The sequence below is a fragment of the Chiloscyllium plagiosum genome, unplaced genomic scaffold (genome assembly GCF_037043375.1).
Source record: "Chiloscyllium plagiosum isolate Xiang-an unplaced genomic scaffold, Cpla_swu_hap1 HiC_scaffold_4, whole genome shotgun sequence".
Classification (NCBI taxonomy): domain Eukaryota; kingdom Metazoa; phylum Chordata; class Chondrichthyes; order Orectolobiformes; family Hemiscylliidae; genus Chiloscyllium; species Chiloscyllium plagiosum.
In genome coordinates, this window is record NW_028270142.1 from 13005746 (window position 1) to 13025832 (window position 20087).

At 42.3% G+C, this 20087-nt stretch overlaps 1 protein-coding gene across 7 annotated transcripts in view; it reads right to left on the reverse strand.

Moving 5' to 3' along the window:
• cunh8orf89 (chromosome unknown C8orf89 homolog) overlaps positions 1–20087 on the reverse strand; it is a 145691-nt gene that overhangs the window by 44959 nt on the left and 80645 nt on the right. For all 7 annotated transcript variants that reach the window (XM_087985966.1, XM_043689184.2, XM_043689181.2 and 4 more), the window contains one exon: positions 17869–18008. In XM_087985966.1, coding sequence (XP_087842092.1) covers positions 17869–18008 — 140 coding nt within the window. The remainder of the gene's footprint in view (positions 1–17868; positions 18009–20087) is intronic.

Sequence of the window (20087 nt, forward strand, 5' to 3'; positions counted from 1 at the left end):
ACGTCTGTAAGTCTCTATGACTGTATGTCAGCAGGAGAGGGTAAGGAAGTTAGAATTTTAAGAGGTACAGGACCATGTTGATCGTTGATGGTGAGAGATGAGCAGGTATGTAATTCAGAAGGAGTATTGCCAGAAAAAGTGTTAATATGTGGGATTCATGGTGAGACATGAGGTAGGAATGTCCAGTGAAAAGTGGAGAAGTGTGGTCGGAGTACTGTAGAAACTCTCGATTCCAGGAATACAATTTGTTCTTGGTAAGGTACAGCTAGATCACAGATGGGAGTGCTGCCTACAGTGGTTGAAAAGCCAGTGGAACATCAGGCAACTGAGATATTACAGAAAGTATATCCTGGGCTTTTTCCTGACTGTGTGTAAAAACAGGGACTGCAGATGCTGGAAACCAGAGTCTAGATTAGAGTGGTGCTGGAAAAGCACAGCAGGCCAGGCAGCATCGAGGAGCAGGAAAGTCGACATTTTGGGCAAAAACCCTTCATCAGGAATAGAGGCAGCATTAAGGCACTTTACCCGAATGCTCGTAGCATTCGTAACAAAGTAGATGAACTAACGGCACCGATCATCGTGAATGATTATGATGTGGTAGGCATCACAGAGACATAGTTGCAGGGGGTTCAGGACTGGCAGTTAAACATCCAAGGATTTACAACTTATCGAAAAGACAAGGAGGTGGGCAGAGGGGGCAGGGTGGCCTTGTTAGTTAAGAACAAAATTAAATCTATGGCACTGAATGACATAGGGTCGGATGATGTGGAGTCTGTGTGGGTGGAATTGAGGAACCACAAAGGCAAAGAAACCATAATGGAAGTTATGTACAGACCTCCTAATAGTGGTCAGGACCAGAGGCACAACATGTACCGGGAAACAGAAAAGGCATGTCAGAAAGGCAAGGTCACGGTGATCATGGGGGACTTCAATATGCAGGTGGACTGGGTAAATAATGTTGCCAGTGGATCCAAAGAAAGGGAATTCTTGGAATGCCTACAGGATGGCTTTTTGGAACAGCTTGTCACGGGGCCCACAAGGGAGCAGGCTATTTTGGACCTAGTGCTATGTAATAAACCAGACTTTATAAAAGATCTTAAAGTAAGGGAACACTTAGGAAGCAGCGATCATAATATGGTAGAGTTCAGTCTGCAGTTTGAAAGAGAGAAGGCAAAATCGGATGTAATGGTGTTACAGTTAAACAAATTACGAGGGCATGACAGAGGAACTGACGAAAATCGACTGGAAGCAGAGCCTAGCAGGAAAGACAGTAGAGCAAAAATGGCAGGAGTTTGTGGGTATAATTGAGGACACAGTACAGAGGTTCATCCCCAAGAAAAGAAAGATTACCCGGGGAGGGAGTAGACAGCCATGGCTGACAAAGGAAGTCAGGAAATGTATCAAAGAAAAAGAGAGATCCTATAAAGTGGCCAAGAGCACTGGGAAATCAGAAGATTGGGAAGGCTACAAAAACAAACAGAGGATAACAAAGAGAGAAATAAGGAAGGAGAGGATCAAATATGAAGGTAGGCTAGCCAGTAATATTAGAAATGATAGGAAAAGTTTCTTTCAATACATAAGAAACAAACGACAGGCAAAAGTAGACACTGGGCCACTTCAAACTGATGCTGGAAGGCTAGTGATGGGAGATAAGGAAATAGCTGGAGAACTTAAAAAGTTCTTTGCGTCAGTCTTCACAGTGGAAGATATGAGTAATATCCCGACAATTAAAGGGAGTCAGGGGGCTGAGTTGAGTATGGTTGCCATTACAAAAGAGGTAGTGCTAGAAAAGCTAAACGGTCTTAAAATTGACAAATCTCCTGGCCCCGATGGGCTACATCCTAGAGTTCTGAGGGAGGTGGCTGAGGAAATAGCAGAGGCGTTGGTTGAGATCTTTCAAAGGTCACTGGAGTCAGGGAAAGTCCCGGATGATTGGAAGACCGCTGTTGTAACCCCATTGTTCAAGAAAGGATCAAGACAAAAGATGTAAAATTATAGGCCAATTAGCCTAACCTTGGTTGTTGGTAAAATTCTAGAATCCATCGTTAAGGATGAGGTTTATAAATTCTTGGAAGAGCAGGGTCAGATTAGAACAAGTCAACATGGATTTAGTAAGGGAAGGTCGTGCCTGACAAACCTGTTAGAATTCTTTGAAGAGGTGACAAGTAGGTTAGACCAGGGAAACCCATTGGATGTGGCCTATCTAGACTTCCAAAAGGCCTTTGATAAGGTGCCACACGGGAGGCTGCTGAGTAAGGTGAGGGCCCATGGTGTTAGAGGTGAGCTACTGGCATGGATTGAGGATTGGCTGTCTGACAGAAGGCAGAGAGTTGGGATAAGAGGTTCTTTTTCGGAATGGCAGCCGGTGACAAGCAGTGTCCCACAGGGCTCAGTGTTAGGGCCGCAGCTGTTCACGTTATATATTAATGATCTGGATGAAGGGACTGGGGGCATTCTAGCGAAGTTTGCCGATGATACATAGATAGGTGGACAGGCAGGTAGTACTGAGGTGGTGGGAAGGCTGCAGAAGGATTGAGACAGTTTGGGAGAGTGGTCCAGGAAATGGCTGATGAAGTTCAATGTGAGCAAATGCGAGGTCTTGCACTTTGGAAAAAAGAATACAAGCATGGACTACTTTCTAAACGGTGAGAAAATTCATAAAGCCAAAGTACAAAGGGATCTGGGAGTGCTAGTCGAGGATTCTCTAAAGGTAAACATGCAGGTTGAATCCGTGATTAAGAAAGCGAATGCAATGTTGTCATTTATCTCAAGAGAGTTAGAATATAAAAGCAGCAATGTGCTACTTTATAAAGCTCTGGTTAGGCCCCATTTGGAGTACTGTGTCCAGTCTTGGGCCCCACACCTCAGGGGTGTCTATTCAGCTGGAATCTGAGCGTGTCCAGCGGAGATTCACACGGATGATCTCTGGAACGGTAGGCCTAACATACGAGGAACGGCTGAGGATCCTGGGATTGTACTCATTGGAGTTTAGAAGGTTAAAGGGAGATCTAATAGAAACTTACGAGATAATACATGGCTTGTAAAGGGTGGACGCTAAGAAATTGTTTCCGTTAGGCGAGGGGAGACTAGGACCCGTGGGCACAGCCTTAGAATTACAGGAGGTCAATTCAGAACAGAAATGCGGAGACATTTCTTCAGCCAGAGAGTGGTGGGCCTGTGGAATTCCTTGCCGCGGAGTGCAGTGGAGGCCGGGATGCTAAATGTCTTCAAGGCAGAAATTGATAAATTCTTGATGTCACAAGGAATTAAGGGCCACGGGGAGAATGTGGGTAAGTGGAGTTGAAATGCCCATCAGCCATGATTAAATGGCGGAGTGGACTTGATGGGCCGAATGGCCTTACTTCCACTCCTATGTCTTATGGTCTTATGGGTTTTTGCCGGACATGTCATATATGTGTCAGGTTATTAGAAAACCTCAAGCAGTGATCAAAATAGCTTAATACCAATTCCCAAATTTTGAGGAACCTTTTACAAGGGTCTGAGAATTGATTGTGTAAGACCTCTACCTAAAATAAAAAGTGGGAATCAGTATGTGTTGACCATAATGGATGTGTCTATTAAATTTCCAGAAGCTATTCCATTTTGCAGTATCATGACTAAAAGGACTGTGTAAGAGTTACTCAATTTTTTTAGGAGATACAGATGACACACAGAGATACAATTAGATCAATGGTCAAATTTTACACCAAAATTATTCAAGGAAGTTATGGATAGCTTCGGAGTAAAGCAATTCAAATGCACTGCATACCTTCCAGAATCGCAGTGAGTGTTAGAACGTGGCATTAAACATTAAAGGCCATGTTGATGGCTTACAGTCAAGACTGTGCAGAGGACTGGAATAAAGGAATTCCATTTGTACTTTTTGCATTTAGAGATACACCAAAAGAATCTACTAAATTCAGTCTATTTGAATTGGTTTTTGGGCATGAGGTGAGAGGGCCACCTAAATTAATTAAGGATAAATTAAATAGAGTAGGTGGATTGGCTACACAGCATTTAAAAGTAGTACAGCATAGTGATAAAACAGGAAACAGACAAGAAATCAAAAGTTTGCAATACTGCTAATGGAGATAAAGGTTAGTTTTACTTCCAGTGGTAGGTGGACCTTTAAAAGGAAGATTTAGTGGACCTTATCAAATTGAAAATAGATTTTGTGAGGTGAATTATTTCATAAGAATGCCAGACAGAAAGAAATCTCATAGTGTGTCATGTGAATATGCTCAAAAGGTATTTTGATAGGGAAAGAAAGCAAAAAGGAGAATGTTTTACTGGTTATAACAGAGAGTGAAGACCCAAATTCAGAGGATTCTCAATTGGATATTCCTCAAACTAAAGTGGACAATGAAGAAGTTTCAAAAATTGCGATAAATTATTAAGTTACCTTCCAGAGGAAAATCGAAATGATGTGAACAACTTATAAAGACAAAGTCAAAAATCAATTGGCACTAGGTTATAGTCTGACATGTTTATTTGAAACTGCAAGTGGTGTTGTGTGATTTTTGACTTTGTCCACCCAAGTTCAACACTGGTACCTCCACATCATGACTTAGGGAGAGTCATAGACATGGTCCATAACACTGACCAACTAAGCTAATATAGGGAAAGCTCAACATAGAAACCAGAGAATGTACCTGGAGGATTCAGCTAGCCACTTGCTCTTAACCACATCCATATTGGTCACTGGCCAACACCATCTCAGGTCATGATCCTCAGACATCAATCAAACACAGTTCCCCTCCATGGACATTAGCATCTGCCAACCCATCGCAATCATCCTGCCACACTTCCTATACACTGGCACTGTGTCCTAGAAGCACAGACTTGTATTTCAGGGCACGTCAACAATTTGCATTGAAAAGCTACAGCGGGAAAGTTTGCGCACAGGTACAGACACCCAACCCGCAGACTGGACTAGGCTGTATCTTAGGGATGCATGTGCACTCTTTTAATGCTCACTCACTAATCGCCTACCTGCTCACTCACTGTATCCCTGCCTTACCATTCCAATTAGCGTAGTCACAGAAATGGGTGGCACAGTGGTTAGCACTGCTGCCTCACAGCGCCAGAGACCCGGGTTCAATTCCCGCCTTAGGCGACTAACCGTGTGGAGTTTGCACGTTCTCCCCGTGTCTGCGTGGGTTTCCTCCGGGTGCTCCGGTTTCCTCCCACCATCCAAAGATGTGCAGGGTCAGGTGAATTGGCCATACTAAATTGCCTGTAGTGTTAGGTATGGGGTAAATGTAGGGGTATGGGTGGGTTTCGCTTCGGCGGGTCGGTGTGGACTTGTTGGGCCTAAGGGCCTGTTTCCACACTGTAATCTAATCTAAATAGACAGTTGCTTTGCTAAATAGTCCTCAGTCCAGGGGCTGTATGGCACATTGCTACATCAATCTCAGACTTTGTGGCACAATGCATGTCCCTTTCTACTATTGCTGCTCCTCCCTATGTATTTGGATGAAATCCCTGATTACTGTAAGGACAAGGTCATCTGCCTGGGGCTAAGCAGTTGGCTAGACTCCAGCAGCCCTCTGAATACCAGCTGAGGGGGCTATGTCTTCCTAGGACAGCTGTAATGATGAGGTGCTGACCAAATTGTGAATCCCCATTTGCTATGCCTATGATTTCCACTTGAGGTGTCACTATGTAGGAGGCAGCTTTATGAGTGCTTCCATGGTACTCTTACCCTCAGAGATCCTTGAGGGTGTGTCTTCCACAGCTGACTGATTTTCCACAGGCAATATCAAGAGAGAGGGAGAGAGTATGTCAAGGTGTGTGTTGCAGATAATGAGGGTAGTAGGGTATCATCTTTGTTGAGACATGTTTGCAAAAGCAGAGATAGTGAATGTGAGCTGCCAGAGAGAAGAATTTGACATTTACCCTGGCAGAGTGAACTCCTGTCACTAACCTCCTTTCTCTTTTGTTGGACATTCCTATGCATCCTGGTTTTGGCACTGAGTCAGAGGGTGACTCAGTCCAGACTGCCAGGGTCTAATATTATCGTCTCCTTTGCCAGTTCTCTAGAAAAAGGACTCCTATCATTTGCACAAGTTTGTTCACTTGGACTACTAGGTCCTCTTCATGGAATAGAATTTGGATTTCAGAGATGCCATAATGGTGTGTTAGGTAATTAATGAAGAGAGTTTGATGAAATAGTGAGAGAAGATTTGCTAGGTGTTGCAAAAAAACATCCAAAACCTCAACGCAACTTGACTTAGCCAAAAAATAATAAGATTCAGCCCTATGACTCAGTTCATTAAGGAGAAGGCAGAAGATTTGAAGGCAATTCTTTCAACAGGAGGGAAGGAATTTTTATTGAACTCTCTCTTTCAGCAGAGGACCAATTTCATTGAAAAAGCAAATACTGAATATTGTAGAAGCCGAAGAAGTGTGAGTCTCAACAGGGGACGTGTATCCCAATACTTTATGTGCAATACTGCCACGTAATATCAAAACTCTCACAACTTTTCCGGCAGCTGTAGAACAATGTAAATGCTTGGTAAAATGCCACATTCGTGTTATCATCCACAATTCCTTTCTGTCACTCTTAACTCTTGAATTATTACAATTTCCAAAATCACCATATTACGACATATGCCAGATTCAGATGAATAGCACCTTATTAATTTTTATAGATTGCTTTCTATAGTGCATATATCTGGATGCATTACAGTGTAGTTTGGCAACTGCTCTTCCCAAGACCACAAGAAACTACAGAGTCTTGAACACAGCCTAGTCCACCACGTAAACCAGCCCTCCATCCATTGACTCCATCTATACTTCCCGCTATCTCGGGAAAGGACTCAACATAACCAAAGACCTCTCCCCCACTTTCTTCGATTGAACAGAAGATATAAAATATTGTATACACATACAAGTAGATTCAAGAACAGCTTCTTTCCCATTGTTATTAGACTTCTGAATGGACTGCTCAAATTTTAAATTTAATATTCTTCTTGCTCTCTGTGCACCTTCTCTGCAGCTGTAACATTTTATTCTTCGGTCTGATCTATTACCTGATGCACTTTGTATGGTATGATCTGCCTCTACTGCATGCAAAACAAAAACTTTTCACTATAGCTAGGTACATGTGACAAAAATAAAGCAAATGAAATCAAATCAAATATTTAGCAAGACATCACTGCATATATTTCATCCCCTCACAAGAGCAAATATATTAATCTTACACAATCATACACAAATTTACACAGAGGAGAATAGCACATATAGTCACAAGCAAGACGAGAGGAACAAATAGAGAAAGGATCTTCTACCTGAAGGTGGGGGCTCAACTCCCATCTCAGATATCATTGTCATGATCTTATTGGCCTAAATATTAAAGTAAGATAAGTTTAAGCACAACAGATTGTATGGGATATTCCACTAGCAAACAACTAAAACCCTGCCCTACACCTGGGTTCATATTCTCTCCCTCTCTCAAGCCTCTTTTAAGTGCATGATATAGTTGATCACCGCCTCTTGTTTCTCGACACTGTTCACTGAACTTTTGACTATGAAGCTCTCCTCCTGGAACCTACTTTAACTGAAGTGTTTAACTTTTTACTTTCCTGTGGGTCCTGACAATATTTCTGTTGTACAGCTGAAACATTATTCTCAAGAATGCCAACACTTTCATTGGCAAGCTGGACATCAGAACCATGTGCATGGAATTAACAGATCACATGCAGCAGCTTGATAAATCAAACCTAAAAGGCATGGTCAACATAGAATTTGATAGGCTTAATATTCACTTTGCTTCCCTGAGACAAGCTTGCCAAGAGTGGATCAATGAAAGAAAAAAGATTACTGTTCATCTTGCAGAAGAATAATTCAAAAGAAATGTATGAAGAAGATGTTGGCTTAGTATAAGAAAGTTGTTACTCTCAATAACGGAACATCCTGAAAATGGTTCTGAATGTGTTCTTTCTATCCACCTCAAACAGGGTCTGTTAACCAGTGTTTAGGTAACAACAGTACTCCAATAAAGAGACAACAGTTCTATAAGGAGTTTGGCACTGATATCAGCAGAATCCCCAAATCAAATCTAATGGGAAATTTCAATGCAAGAGTGGCATGGCCCTCCTGCTACAAAGATCATGGCTGGAAAGCATAACTGAAAAGTGATAGCAACTACTTGAGCTTTATTTCTACCATGAGCTTTGTGAAACAAAGAACAAATGCTACAAGTTCTCTTGGAGATATTCAAGATCAGGGTATTGGCAAGAGGTAGATTTGGTCACAGGCAGATGTGAGCTGGTTGATTTTCTCGCAAACATTTCATCTCCCTCCTGAATGTTGCCTCCAGATGAAGCGCTGTCGTTGTGATCTGCCCCAAATTTATATGGTTCGATCTGTTGTGGTGGATGGTTCTACTTCCAGTTTTGTTCTGTAGTGGTCTGTAGATGGGGTCTTTTTCAACGTGTTTATTTATGGAACCAGTGGGTGAATGTCAGGCCTCCAGGAATTCACGAGCTTGTCTTTGTTTAAGCCTGTCCCAGTATCGGAATATCGTCCCAGCTGAATTGATATCCTTCATTGTCAGTGTGTATTGATATGAGGGAAACCTAGTCATGTCGTTTTGTTGCAAGCTGATGCTCATGTATTCTGGTGGCAAGTTTCCTGCCCTTCTGTCCTTTGTAATGTTTCTTATAGTTGCTGCATGATATTTTATATATCACATTTGTCCTGTATGTTGTGGATTAAGAGTCTTTTGTCCTAGATAGTAGCTGGCGAAATGTGGCTGTTGGTTCGTGTGCTGTCATTATTCCCAGCATACATAGAAGTCTCATTGTTAGTTTGGGACTTAGTTAGTTTCTAATGTAAGGTAGGGTGGCCAGTGTGTTGGGGGGACACAATGATTTTCTGTTTGTATGCCAGGCATCGGTGATTGACAAGCTATAAGGCCTTGTGCCTTAATGCAAGGAGCATTTGCAATAGAAGAACTCAATTAGTCCCACAAATAGATATAAACAGGTATAATATACTTGGGAAATGTGGACAGTATGAGATTAGGGATGGGAACTGAGTATCTAAGGATATTCCGTTTTTGGGAAGGAAAGGCAAAGAAGGTGGGGTAACACGGCTGGTTAAAGAGGACATATAGACAATAAACCAAAAGACATTGGAGCAGAAATTATGCCATTCAGCCCATTGAATGGTAGAGCAGACTCAATCATGGCTGTTAAGTTTCTCAACCCCTTCTCCTGCTTTCTCCCCAAAACCCTTGAACCCCTTCATACTCAACAACCTATCTATCTCAGTCTTAAAAATACTCAATGACCTAGCTTCCACAGCCTTTTGTGTGGCAATGAATTCCATAGATTCACCACTCTCTGGCTGAAGAAGTTTCTCCTTATCTCTGTTCTGAAAAGGTCTTCGCTTTACTCTAAGGCTTTGCCCTCAGGTCCTGGTCTCCCCTACCTTGGAAACATCTTCCCAACATCCACTCTGTCCGGGCCATTCAGTATTCTATAAGTTTCAATTAGATCACCTCTTGCCCTTCTAAACTCCATCAAGTTTCGAGCTAGAGTCCTCAAACATTCCTCATATATTAAACTTTTCATTCCTGGGACCATTCTCTTGAACCTCCTCTGAATGCTCCAGGGCTAGTATATCCTTCCTGAGATATGGGGCCCAAAACTGCACACAATACTCCAAATGTGGTCTGACCAGAGCCTTATAGAGCTTCAAAAGTACAGCCCTGCTTTTATATTCAAGTCCTCTCCAAATAAATGCCATAATTGCATTTGCCTTCCTAACTACTGACTCAATCTGCAAGTTTACCTTGAGGGAATCCTGGACTCAAAATCCCAAGTATCTTTGCACTTCAGACTTCTGAATTTTCTCCCCATTTAGAAAATAGTCCATGCTTCTATTCTTCCTACTAAATCGCATGACCTCACACTTTCTGACGTTGTACTCCATCTGCCACTTCTATGCCGACTCTCCTAACCTGTCCAACTCCTTCTGCAGCCTCCCTCCCTCCTCAATGCTACCTGTCCCTCTACCTATCTGGCAAACTTAGCCAGAATGCCCTCAATTCCTTCATCTAGATCACTAATGTATAAAGTGATAAGTTGTGGTCCCAACACTAAGCCTTGTGGAACATCACTTGTCACCGGCTGCCACCCTGAGAAAGACCCTTTTATCCCCACTCTCTGCTTTCTGCCAGACAGCCAAGCTTCTATTCATGCTAGCACCTTGCCTCTAAAACCATGGGCCCTTATTTTACCCAGCAACCTCCTGTGCAGCACCTTGTCAAAGGCCTTCTTGAAGTCCAGGTAGATAACATCCAGTGGCTCTCCTTGGTCTAGATTAGATTAGATTACTTACAGTGTGGAAACAGGCCCTTCGGCCCAACAAATCCACACCGACCCATCGAAGTGCAACCCACCCAGACCCATTCCCTTACATTTACCCCTTCACCTAACACTATAGGCAATTTTAGCATGGCCAATTCACCTAACCTGCACATTTTTGGACTGTGGGAGGAAACCAGAGCACCCAGAGGAAACCCATGCAGACACAGGGAGCATGTGCAAACTCCACACAGTCAGTCGCCTGAGGCGGGAATTGAACCCGGGTCTCTGGCGCTGTGAGACAGCAGTGCTTACCACTGTGCCACCGTGCCACCCACTAACCTGCTCTAACCTGCTCATTACTTCCTCAAAGAATTCTCGCAGATTTGTCAGGCATGGCCTCCCCTTGAAGAAACCATGCTGACCTTGGCCTATTTTACCATGAACTTCCATGTATTCAGAAATCTCATCCTTCAAAATGGATTCTAGGATCTTACCCACGACTGAGATTAGGCTAATCAGTCTGTAATTTTCTGTCTTTTGTCTTATTCCCTTCTTAAACAAGGGTGTCATGTTAGCAATTTTCCAGTCCTTTGGGATCCTCCTGATTCTAGCAATTCCTGAAAGCTCACCACTAACGCCTCCGCTATCTCTTCGACTATCTCCCTTCAAACTCTGGAGAGTAGTCCATCTGGTCCAGGCGATTTATCTACCTTTAGGCCATTCAGTTTTTCTAGCACCTTCTCCATGGTGATGGCCACCATACTCCTCCCTCTCTTGAAACTTTGGGATATTACTTGTATCTTCCACCGTGAAGACTGACGTGAAGTAATTATTCAGTTCCTCAGCTACTTCCTTGTTCCCCACCATTATTTCCAGAGTCATTTTCCAGCAGTCCAATGTCCACTTTTGCCTCTCTTTTATCCTTTATATATCTAAAGAAACTCTTATAGTCTTCCTTTATATTACTGGTTAGCTTAGCCTCATATTTAATATTCTCCCTCCTTATTTCTTTTTTTTGTTTCCCTCTGTTGGTCTTTGTAAGTTTCCCAATTCTCTGGTTTCCCACTGCCCTTCACCACATTATATGCTTTCTCTTTTTGCTTTATACAGTTGCCTTTATTCAGCTGTAATACCATTACCTCTGATTCTATCTTCTCCCGCTCAAATTGCAGCGTAAGTGTAATCATATTATGATCACTGCCTCTAAGGGTTCCTTCACCTTAAGCTCCCTTATCAAATCTGCCTTGAGTAAGGAAGTATATTAATTCCAGTGCAGTGGAATTTATATGGGTAGGATTTAGAAAAACATAGGGGCAGAAAATACTATTAGGGGCTGGATATGGATCCTAAATTATAGAGATGATGTCGAGGAAGGCATTACACAGGAAATCAAAGACACAACCAATAAAGGTATAATTGTAATTATGGACAACTTTAATCTGCATATAGATTAGGCAAATCAAATTACTAACAGTGCCTTAGACGAGGAGTTCCTCGAGTGAGAACAAGCCATCCTTGACTAGGTATTGTGTAATAAGAAAGAAATAACTGGCACTCTAGCTGTACAAGGCCTTTTGGGGAATAGTGACTGCAATATGATCAAATTTGTCCTTAAAACAGAGTTGATTCTGAGGTTAGGGTCTTGAATGTAAATAAAAGAAACAACTATGGTGTGAGGTGCAAGGTGGCTGTAACAAATTTGTGAATTTTACTTGGATTGGAGGATAGTTGTTATTTAAAAAATGAAATGGTGAGAAAAGGAGGAATTTTGGACTGGCTAGCCTGATATTAGTAGTAGGGAAAATGCTAGAATCCATTATAAAAGACTTAATAGCAGAGCCACAGGATCACAGAATCAGCATGCATTTATGAAAGAGAAATCATACTTGACAAATCTACTACAATTTTTTGTGGATCTAATAAATAGAGTCAATAAAAGGAAGCCAGTCAATGTGGTTTACTTGGATGTTTAAAAGGCTTTTGATATGGTCCCACCATGAGATTAGCACATAAAATTAAGCACGAGGGATGGGGGTAGAGTACTGACATGGCTGGTGACAGCAAATAAAGTGTAGGAATAAATGTGTCTTCCTCCGAGTCACAACTAAAATGAAATGAGCTTGGCAAGTAATGTTAAAGAGAATCCCAAGGTATGCAATATGTAAATTAAAAACAAGAGGATAATTAGGGAGAGAGTAGGACCACTTCAGGATAAAGGAGGCAGAGGACATGGGTGAGATCCTAAATGAGTACTTTTGCACCAATATTCACCCAGGAGAAGGGCATGGAGGATAGTGAAATTAGTGTGGGGTATGCTAACATGCTAGAACATTTAATATCAAAAAAGGAGTGGTGTTGGGTATCTTGAAGAGCATTAAGATGGATATGTCCCCAGGGTCTGATGGGATCTACCCCAGGTTATTGAGATAGGCAAAGAGAGGAGATTGCTGGGGCCTTGACCAAGATTTTTGTATCCTCACTAGCCAAAGAAGAGGTCCCGGAGGACTGGTGAGTAGCTAACGTTGTTTCTTGTTCAAGAAAGGAAATGAGGATAATCCAGGAAACTGTAGACCAGTGAGTTTCAAATCAGTGGTTGGGAAGCTATTGGAGAGAATTCCTAGGGATAGGATTTATGCACATTTGGAAGAGCATGGCCTAATTAGGGACAGTCAACATGGTTTTGTGTAGGGCAGATCATGTCTTAGTAACTTGATTGATTGCCTTCATCACTTCCTCAGAAACTTCAATGAGGGTAGAGCAGTAGATGTTGTTTACATGGATTTTAGTAAGCTTTCCAAGAGGTCCCTGACAGTAGGCTCATCCAGAACATTAAGATGACAGGATCCACAGTGACGTGGCCACTTGGATTCAGAACTGGCTTGCCCAGGGAAGGCAGAGAGTAGTGATAGAAGGGTGTTTTTCTGGCTTGAGGTCTGCGACAAGTGGTGCTCCATAAGGATCAGTGCTAGGACCTCTGTTGTTTGTGATATATAAAAATGATGTGGATGATAATATAGATGAGTAAATTAATAAGTCTGCAGACTACACAAAGATTGGTGAAGTTTTGGATAGTATAGAAGGTTGTCAAAAGATACAAGGAGAAAGTGAGGACTGCAGATGCTGGAGATCAGAGCTGAAAATGTGTTGCTGGAAAAGCGCAGCAGGTCAGGCAGCATCCAAGGAACAGGAGAATCGACGTTTCGGGCATAAGCCCTTCTTCAGGAATGAGGAAAGTGTGTCCAGCAGGTTAGGATAAAAAGTAGGGAGGAGGGACTTGGGGGAGCGGCATTGGAAATGCGATAGGTGGATGGAGGTCAAGGTGAGGGTGATAGGCCAGAGTGGGGTGGGGGCGGAGAGGTCAGGAAGAAGATTGCAGGTTAGGAAGGCAGTGCTGAGTTCGAGGGATTTGACTGAGACAAGGTGGGGGGAGGGAAAATGAGGAAACTGGAGAAATCTGCAATCATCCCTTGTGGTTGGAGGGTTCCTAGGCAGAAAATGAGGCGCTCTTCCACCAACCATTGTGTTGCTATGGTCTGGCGATGGAGAAGTCCAAGGACCTGCATGTCCTTGGTGGAGTGGGAGGGGGAGTTGAAATGTTGAGCCACGGGGTAGTTGGGTTGGTTGGTCCAGGTGTCCCAGAGGTGTTCTCTGAAATGTTCCGCAAGTAGGCGGCCTGTCTCCCCAATATAGAGGAGGCCACATCGGGTGCAGCGGATGCAATAAGTGATGTGTGTGGAGGTGCAGGTGAATTTGTGGCGGATATGGAAGTATCCCTTGGGGCCTTGGAAGGAAGTAAGGGGGGAGGTGTGGGCGCAAGTTTTGCATTTCTTGCGGTTGCAGGGGAAGGTGCCGGGAGTGGAGGTTGGGTTGGTGGGGGGTGTGGACCTGACGAGGGAGTCACGGAGGGAGTGGTCTTTTCGGAATGCTGATAGGGGGAGGGGAGGGAAATATATCCCTGGGTGGTGGGGTCCGTTTGGAGGTGGCAGAAATGACGGCGGATGATACGCTGTATATGGAGGTTGGTGGGGTGGTAGGTGAGGACCAAGATACAGCAGGATATAAATCAGATGTAGGCAGAGAAATGGTGTATGGAGTTTAATCTGGGTAGGTGTGAGTGCTGCACTTTGGGAGATCAAATGTTAGGGACAAGTATACAGATAATGGCAGGACCCTGAATAGCATCGATGGACAGAGGAATCTTGGGGTTCAGACCATAGCTCCCTGAAAGTAGACATTCAAGTAGATAAGGTGGTAAAGAAGGCGTATGTCATGCTTGCCTTTATCGGTTGGGGAATTAAGTACAAGAGTAAGGTTGTCATGTTGCGGCTTTGGGTAGGCCGCACTTAGCAATATTGTTCTGATTGCCACAAAACAGGAAGGATATGGAGGCTTTGGAGAGGGTGCAGAAGAGGTTTGCCAGGTTGCTGCCTGGAATACAGGGTATGAGCTCTAAGAAAAGGCTAAAAAAACTAGAGTCATTTTCTTTGGAAGGGGAGGCTGAGAAGTCTATAAAATTATGGAGATGCATATTTAGGATTGACAGTCATAATCTTGTTCCCAGAATGGAATGTCTAATAGTGCATTTAAGGTGACGGGAGAAAGTTCAAAAGAGGCGTGAGGGGTAAGTTTTTTTTCCACAGAATGGTAGGCATCTGGAACGTGCTGCCAGAGTTGGTGGCAGTCGAGACAGATATGATAGGGGCTATCTGATAAACACATGAATATGCAAGGAATGAGGGATATGGACCAAGAGTAGGCAGAAGGGATTAGTTTAATGTGGCAATATTGTACGCCGAAGGGCCCATTCTGGTGCTGTACGGTTCTAAGTTCTATACAAACAGTGATTAGTGGGACACCGCAGAGCTCATTGTGAATAGTTAGGGTCCAAACAATGTATTAATAGTTTAGATGAGGGAACTAAAATGTAATATCTCCAAATCTGTAGATGACACAAAGTTGGATGGGAGGGTGAACTCTGAGGAGGATATAGATATGCTTCAGTGTGATTTGAACAAATTTAGGGGGCAATTTCATGGCAGATGAAGTATAATTTTCATACATGTGAGGTTGTCCACTTTGGTAACAAAAGCATGTAGATTATTATCTAAATGGTGATAGATTGGAAAAGAGGAAAGTGAAATAAAACCTGGGTGTCCGCGTAAACCAGTGTCGACCGTCAAAGTTCAGGAAGGTCAATCATATTGTGTATTATACAACAGAAAATGCCACCATTTTCTCTCCGATAGGGCCAAAACTCAGTCTAGCTCTGCAACTGTAGACATATATCACCAAGGCTTATAGCTGATAGCTCTTGGTATTGCAAAGGTCATGTTCACTCAATGACTCTCAACCAGCTCACCCTCCCAAACTACAAAATCTTCTATATAGTTCTGGTCATCATACTAGCAGAAAGTTGTGGAGGCTTTGGAGAAAATGTTTACCAGGAAGTTGCCTGGTTTTTGAGAGTCTTGGATTGGAGGAGAGAATGGTTTATTTTCACCTGAACATCAGCGGTTGAGGGGGCAATCTGATAGACCATTTACAAAATTATGAGAGTCAGACTTTTTTTCTCCCAGGGTAGAAATGTCAATTACTAAGAAACATAGGTATAAGGTAAAAGGGGGAATGTTTAAAGGAGATGTGAGAGGCAAGTTTTTTTTTTTTTACACACTGGGTGGTAAGTGTCTGAAATGTGCTGCTAGAGGTGGTGATAGAAGCAGATACAATAGCAATGCTTAAGAGGCATCTTGATAGATACATGAGCAGGCAAGGAATAGACGGATACAGACCGCAAAAAATCTGCAGTTTCAGAAAGGCATCATGTGTTGATGCAGGCTTGGTGGGCTGAAGGGCCTGTGCCTGCACTGTATTATGACAAGCTGCCTCTCGTATTGAGCAGTGAAGATCCTATGTGCTAAGAACCCATAAGGTGCATCCTGTTTGGACGTACAAGAAACGTGTGGCAGAAGCATGGAAGTCTAGTATTTCTAACCTACAAAGTCAAGTCTTTAAGGACTTAATTGATGTTTGAGTTGGACTGGCATCATGATGTAGTAATGCTAGTGGTTTTCCAATGTTACCTTGCATGGAAGAAGAACATGTACATGGAGCATGCAGGGACACAGTAGTGAAGACAGAGTTGGATGAATGCTAGGTCAAGAAATTGGCGAGTTGCAGCCACCGGGAACCCATTCTGATTTAAAAGTCAAGAATTTGTGCCATTTAATTCCTCAGGAGAGGAGAACTGGAACTGGCATAGAAATCAGGCAAATTGGACCAATGATGAGATATAAATGCCTAGAAATAAAGTAATTGCCACTCAATAATGAGACTTTGAACTTGCTATTTAAAGCCAATGGGGAAAATCAACAAACTTTTCTCAACATTGAGCTTTTGATGATTTCAGCCTTGTCAAACTTTCTCAACTGTCCATGCCACTCCAGGAAGGGAACAGTCCCAGCAATAGTTTCCCCCATGAATGGCACATCAGTGAGTTTGAGGTTAATGTCTTTGGGAATTGGGAAATTAAACAGACTAGAATACCATGCCCTCTATTGCTCAAAAAGAAGAGTTTTGCACTGAAAAACCCTCAATACAATATCCCAACATTTGTTGTTGAAATAATTGTTACTGTTTTTATTTAATTACAAATGATATAGCAACTTCATGCAAGGGAAAATGTTGGATTAATTATAAAAGTTGGGATCTTACAATTGAGGATACAGTTAGCTTCACCATCTTGTCAACATAAGAATAATGGAGATTTCAGCGAAGAAAATGGCCATGCAGCCCAGTGCTAACTCTGAAGGAGTTAGCGACTTACATCCCATTCTCCTACTAATTCCCTGAAATCTTAAGTAAGTCTGCCTATTAGTGTTTAGCTAGACAGTTCAAATGTTTTGATTAACTCAGTCACGTCTGTTAATATATGCCATATTCAATAACCAATGTTTCTAACTGGGCCTTTTAGGCTTGAATTATTTATTTTAAGTTTAAGCCACCTTATTAATATTCATTAATAGCATTTCGTTATTGATTTTTTTCAAGTCTTTAATAATATTAAACACAGCTTGTAGGGGAATAGACCAATTTCATTCTCCTTGCTCCAATTTTCTGCAATACCAAAAATTTGAATAGAGAAATACAGCAACATTCATTGCCACGAAAGACATTTCAGCTTCCAAGCTGACTCTTCCAACCTTCTTGAGCAGAAAGAAAGAAGCTAATGGTTGTACAGTGGTGCAAACAGGATCAATATTAGAATCAAAGACTTGGTAACATCTAAATAAATTCCTGTCCCCACAACCCCCAAATGAGGAAGAAAAAAGAGCAAGGGTTAAAATCTTTTAAAAAAAAATACCTTTCTTCTAACCTACTATGCTATCAGCTAACATAATATTAAAACGACAATTCAAACTCTGGATGAGGCTCCACAAATAGCAGGTGGGGACCTTCTTAAGAATCAAATGGTGCCATTAGCATTAAAGTGTGATGCACAAATATACAGGAAATCAAGATAAAGAAAACAAACGTTTAAAGTTCCAATTACCTTTATTTCCACCAAGTGCCCCACCATTTCTCTTGCTCCAGTCAAAAGGAAATTGGCCTTTTGACAGTTCTTCAAATAATTTAGTATGAAGAGGTTTGTGCTTAAGACTTCGCCTCGTGCATTCTTGCTTTTCTTTTGAACTGAAAAAGAGGAAAATGTACCCAATAATAAAGCGTACAGAAGCCATGCAAAGACTCAGCAACTGAAAAATGGGCATTAGCAACAGCTCTAGATGGGACAAACCATTATTATTTCTGGTGGCAAGAAGTTGTGTTTGCAAAAGGGAGGTCTGAACATCATGGAAGCCAGCCACTCTTGCAGTACAGAAGACTGAGCTTCCACCACAGCACCCTGCCATTCTGTTTGTGCTACAATGGAAGCAGATTAGTCACCATTAGACACTGCCTAATGGTTAGGTTTACCAGTGTGTGAATAAAATATCCACCACTTCCACAGTGGAAAGGATAAATGCTGTGTAAAACCCTGGTGTGAAACTTGTGGCTCAACACAGGAATGTTACACGAGTGGTGATGAATGGCATTTATTGATAGGTGAATAATATATGTATGGCACATTGAACAGTGTGCGAGGCTTACAGTACACTTGTTGGATATGACATTTGGAAGTACACTTATTGCTTGTAAGCCAACTGAACTTGGCTGTAGAGTTGAATCCAGGCCTTCAGGACTTGACTTCTGATCACCACAGCCTTCTGATCCCATTGGCTTTGCAAAGTTTATTTGAAAACAGAACACCTTTGTCCTCTTTACTGCCTTCACAAAAACATCATGAGCAACATCAGAGGACTTGGGAGCGTACTGTCTCTTGCTGCAACGTACCACATTCTTTACCTCTCTCCTAGGTTTCTGTGTATCTCCTCTGTATTCCTTTACATTGCTTGCAGGATTTCTTTTAAGTTTGCTAAAGCTTGGGGATTTCATTATTTAAGAAGATCAGTCTTCTTCCGTCGGCAGCTCATCAAAATGCTTATCAGATTAATTTGCCACAGGATACGTGTGTAACAGCGCCCTCTGTGAGCTGGAACCTACAAAATCCTTGTCACTTTATCCTGGCTGCAGGTCACTCGTGCCCAGTATCTACCCAAAATAAAACAAAGAACTGCAGATGCTGGAGATCTGAAACAAAATAGAAATTGCTGAAGAAACTGCAAAAGAGTAGGCACAGTCATGCAGCACTTGTTGTAGATGAAGCTTCCGCTCCATCACTCTGTTACATTATACACTCAGAGCTCCTACAACTACAGTTCCTGCATGCATTGCAGCCTTTCTGTAATTGTATCAACTACTCCTTTGGCATCCTTATGAGGATACAGCAATATTTACCACTGAGTTGAAGAATCTCTCGCAACACAACGAGAAACACACCGCAGTATCCTTTTAGAGTCTTCTTCATAGCAGTCTAACTTCAAAATCATCTTATTTGCAAGTTAAGTGTCTGCTTGGTCTTTTAAATAGCACTGCTGCAGGGCCAATCAGATAGCCCAATGCTTAATCTTTAGAGAGTGAGGTACTAATTTATTTGATTGACCTGCATGATTCAAATTAGGAAGTCTAGTGCCACATTAGCCTGTAGGATTGTGGATGTCGGGATATGGTGATTAGTAGCTTCTGGTACTCACATGGATGTCGAAGCTACGGATGAGCTTGGCACAAGTACCTGGCAGCTACCTCCTTTCTTGATGCCAAGTTCCTCAATCAGACACACAGTACTCAGTGCTTTTCATAAATGGGCACCCCCAACCCTGAAAGCCTGCAAACATGCAAGTCATACTCTCCAAGCAGCCAGAACCTGCCAGCACTTGGTTGTCATCAGCTGTGATAGTGGAATGAATCCCTTAGTGGCAATTACTTGACTATCTCTTGGCCTCGATTCTCCAGTCCTCTGTCACCAGTCAGTATATTGACATCTAAGAAGCAGCACTGTATGATTAGTACAGGTTGAATAAGTTGCACCTGAACGTAGCTGGGACTAACTTCCTTGCATGACAGTCATGAGAGCTACTGAAGAAGGATTATGCTAATTCAGATGAGGAAGGAAAACATTAGAGAAGGAAAATAAAGAATTGGGAGAGACAGGTAGCAAAGGATTGAGAAATAGCAATGTATGCAGTGGGGTCAGAGGAGGAGGAAAAGCAATAAGGCCTATTTATTTTTACTGCACATGAACATGAACACTGTATTGTAAATAAGAATGCTGAG